Here is a 3,632-nt window from a genome sequence, read left to right as displayed (position 1 = left end):
TGGAAGGTTGCAGATTGCAGGGACCAGTGGCCCCATCTTTGTTCTGCATCCGTAAGTATCTTTCACAAATACAACAGACTCTCTTTCGCAACAACTCATATAATACTTCGTGTACGTGTGTGGGTGTGGGTGGGTGCTCCCCACAGATCTACGACGGGCACCTACGGCAGAAAAAGAGTGAAGCTGGCCAAGAGGTGACAGCAACCGTTCAGCTAAAGGCAACCGCTGCTAGGCAGAAGGAATGTCCAGGGCGGCCAAGTCTTCCTGATTTTTCAGGGGAGAACAAGAAATCTGGATTTTTAATGGGATATCTCCAAATTCTAAAACATTGACAACTAACGCAAATTTTTTTTTTAAAGTGGGTCAAACAGACCCCTCATTCTTCGGGGGAGAAAAGGGAGGCCTGTAACGGAGACGCGACTCTCCAAAAAGACAAACAGGCAGGCGGGGGCGGCAGAGCCCAAGATTTTTAGAAAGCTTCTGTCCGGGACGTAAAATAAATACACTTACCCAGGGATTCTTAGTCTCTAAACCCTCCTGCGCCTTGGGCCCAAACGACCAAGGACAAAGTCCCCTCTCCGCCCACCCCAGCTTCCTCACCGCCCTCCGCGCCACACCCTCCATTCCCTGAGCGCCGCGGTTTCTCTGCCTCCCGGACCTCGCCCTCGGTTCCCTGGACGTCGCAAAAGCGCCACTATCTGCCCCCTCGCCCCGCGCTGCCTGTTGCAAACCCGGCTGCCACTCTGCGCTCCCGGGGGCGGCACACAGACCCTGCCCCACGGCCCCCCGCGCACTCCCGAGACAGGCTGCTCAGGTGTGCGTCCCCCGCCGGCACGGACCGACGGTCCCGAGCGCACGGCCCGCCGCAGCCACAGCGAGCGCCGGGGTGCCAGCGCTCGAGGCGCCAGGCGCGCGCGCCCGGACGGGGCTTTATTGCGTCACCGCGACTCCAGAGCGCGCGGCTCGAGCACGAGCACGCCGCCCGCTCCTTCGCGCTCGCGCATCTTCCTCTGCCAGGCGCGCGCCGCGGCCGCCGGGCTGACCTCGGGGCTGAGCTTCTTCTCCAGCAGGCGCATGCGCGCCGTGGTCTCGGTCAGCATGTCCATGAGCAGTTCCCGCTGCAGCTTCAGGTAGTTGTTTTCCTCCAGCAGCGCCTGGCTCTTGACCCGGCGCACGTGCGCCTTCCAGCCCGACGTGGGCGGCGAGGGCAGCGGCGGCCGTGTCCGCGCCTGCTCGCCCTCCGGGACCCAGCGGCCGTCGTGGAACACGAAGGCCTCCTCGGCGAGGCGCGTGCGCGGCGCGCCGTAGTCGAGGCCGAGCTCGGCCTGGCGCGTCCGGTGGTCCAGCATGTAGAAGGCGGACATGGAGGAGACGCGGCGCAGCGGCGGCCGCCGCGGCGAGAAGCGCCGGGAGCAGTGGTCGGTCCAGAACCGCCGCAGCTGCTCCCACAGGCTGCCGGGCTGGCTCGCAGCCAGGCACTCGAAGGCTGCCAGGGTGAGGGCCGGGTGGGCCTCGTGGGGCGCGCAGGTGCCGGGAGCGGAGCCGCGGGGACGCTGGCGATCCGGGCTGCACCCTTGTCTTGAATGACCTGGACCCGGTGTCCCGAATGATGAAGGCGAGCCAGGGGCGCTGCTGGGGAGCAAGAGTCCGGGTGACCAGCCTGCGCGGCACAGGCCGCCCTCTCACACCGCGAGGCCCGGTGGACGTGGCTGTAGCCCTGTGGCCTGCGCTCGGGGCAAACCAGCTGCTGGCTGCTGAGGACCCCATCCCTCCACACTCGCCCCAGCAGCAGTCTCTCCGAAACCACCTTCCCCAAAGACCACTCGGTGTCAGGCCCCAGGGACAGATATACCATCCCCTGTTCTCTGAGCTGCACCTGGAAGGGGTTATGAGTAGGGGAGAAGGGAATAGTGATTAAAGGTGGAGCAGGACTGTGCTGGTGGGTTGGGGATGGGAAATGCTAGGCCGAGTGAAGAGCCTGAAAGGCTTTTACGTTCCAGATATGAGGAAGAGCTTGGGCGTGATTGATGTTGGGAGTAGCAGAAGAGGCAGGTGGGCCAGGGCCCTGTGTGAGGGCAGTGTACAGGCGGGCTCAGAAGTTTAGACTTCATTCTGCAGGTAAAAGGGACCTGCTGAAGGACTACAAAGCCAGGGTTAGATTTGGATTCTGAGAAGAATCTGGTGGGACGTCTAGCATAGCCAACACCTTTACTGCCCTCATTGTTATTTGACAGCCTTGCACTGGCACCTACTCTGTACTAGGCCCCAGGCTGGTCCCAGCACAGTCTGTGCCTGCCCTCAAGATGCTCCTGGTCCAGCTGGGAAAACAGACGTGTGTGGGGGTCACAGTCTAATGTATTCAGTGCCATCCTGGGGCATGTGCCATGTGCTTAAGGCTCCAGGTAACAGGGATTGTGCACACGACTTTTGTTCCAAGCAGACTACACCCTCCAGGAATCTAAAGTCCAGATAACAGACAAATCCCATTCTGTCCACCTCTTCCCTTCTAGTATGTGCTGATTCCATTGTGTGAGAAAGGAAGCTTCGTGTTGTTTTTGATTCTTCTTCTGCCCACGGAGAGTGAAAAGAGAAAGAACTGGAAAGGATTCCCTATGTCATGTCTTTGTTAGTTCAACACACTTATTCCTCACATATAGCTGGGCAGAGGCTGGATGGTATCGTCCCCTAGATCTGGTTCACGGAGACGTCCTCCAGAAGCCCACATCCAGGCCCACCCCTAAGGTTGCATCTTCCCAGAGGCCCCTCTCCCAATAATCCTCACTGCATGCTGTGCCTCACCTGGAAGATGTGGAGGTGCCGGTGCCAAGCTGCTGTCCAGGCCTGGCCCCATCTCTGAGCCTCAGCTCCTGTTTACCGGCTGTGACTCACAATGCCTCCAGGCCAGGCCAGCCCAGGACAGAAGGGGTGTCAGTTGCTGAGCTGTGAAACAGACTTCAGCTCTCCCCTGCCTGCATTCAGTGCAGTTATTGAGCACTTACTGTGTTGCAGGCACTGTTTTAAGGAATTAACGAGCCAGTCTTTTGTACTCTCCCCCACCTTTCCCTCAGTTACTGGCAAAGGCTACTGTGTTTTGTCAGCCAACACTTATCAGCACCACCAGTGATAGGGATCTGAGTGGGGTGCCCACAGCATAGAGGAGGGGGGAAGAGAATAGTTGATACTAATGAATAATAATTTCTGAATGTGATACATGCATTGAAAAAACCAGGGAAATACAGAAAGTGACTTTTGGATAAGGTGAGGAGTGGAAACTAATTTAGACTTGATACTCAGTGAAGGCATTTGTGACGTCCATGCTAACACCTGCGTGATGAGGAGACCCTAGCCCCTTGAAGATCTGGGGGCTAGAGGCAGGGAGGAGCCGGACACGTTGGAAGAATGCGTGCCGTGTGTTGGGACGGTGGAAGGAAGTAAGCTCAGCCCTACCAGCCATGCCGACCCAGTCAAATGCCTTCCTTCCCATCCCTCTACTTGGCACTCCGGACCCCAGGGGCCTCTTCCAGAGCCTCCCAGGTAATCCTCCCTTTCGCATGGCCCCGCAAGGGGGCAGACCCACCTCTAGGGGAGCTCACAGCTGGGGCAGCCCCAGGCGGTAGTAGTGCCACCTCCTA

General features: G+C 59.0%; 1 protein-coding gene across 1 annotated transcript; it reads right to left on the bottom strand.

Moving 5' to 3' along the window:
• Positions 1-938: 938 nt before the first annotated feature.
• On the bottom strand, positions 939-2,725 carry CBY3 (chibby family member 3). Its single transcript, XM_045527740.1, has 2 exons — positions 2,682-2,725; positions 939-1,635 (listed from the first exon to the last, which is right to left on the bottom strand). The coding sequence occupies exons 1-2, from the start codon at positions 2,723-2,725 to the stop codon at positions 939-941; spliced, it is 741 nt and encodes a 246-aa protein (XP_045383696.1).
• Between the last annotated feature and the right edge of the window lie 907 nt (positions 2,726-3,632).

The sequence above is a fragment of the Lemur catta genome, chromosome 16 (assembly GCF_020740605.2).
Source record: "Lemur catta isolate mLemCat1 chromosome 16, mLemCat1.pri, whole genome shotgun sequence".
NCBI lineage: Eukaryota > Metazoa > Chordata > Mammalia > Primates > Lemuridae > Lemur > Lemur catta.
Note: the sequence above shows the minus strand (reverse complement) of the source record. Positions and strands in the feature narration are given on the sequence as shown.

Excerpts from the sequence above, each read along its gene's own strand:
- CBY3 (XM_045527740.1), bottom strand. The coding sequence starts at position 2,725 with ATGTGGGCTTCTGGAGGACGTCTCCGTGAACCAGATCTAGGGGA. Across the intron at positions 1,636-2,681 it reads CGTGAACCAGATCTAGGGGA|CAGCAGCGCCCCTGGCTCGC; the intron begins CGATACCATCCA and ends ACTCTTGCTCCC.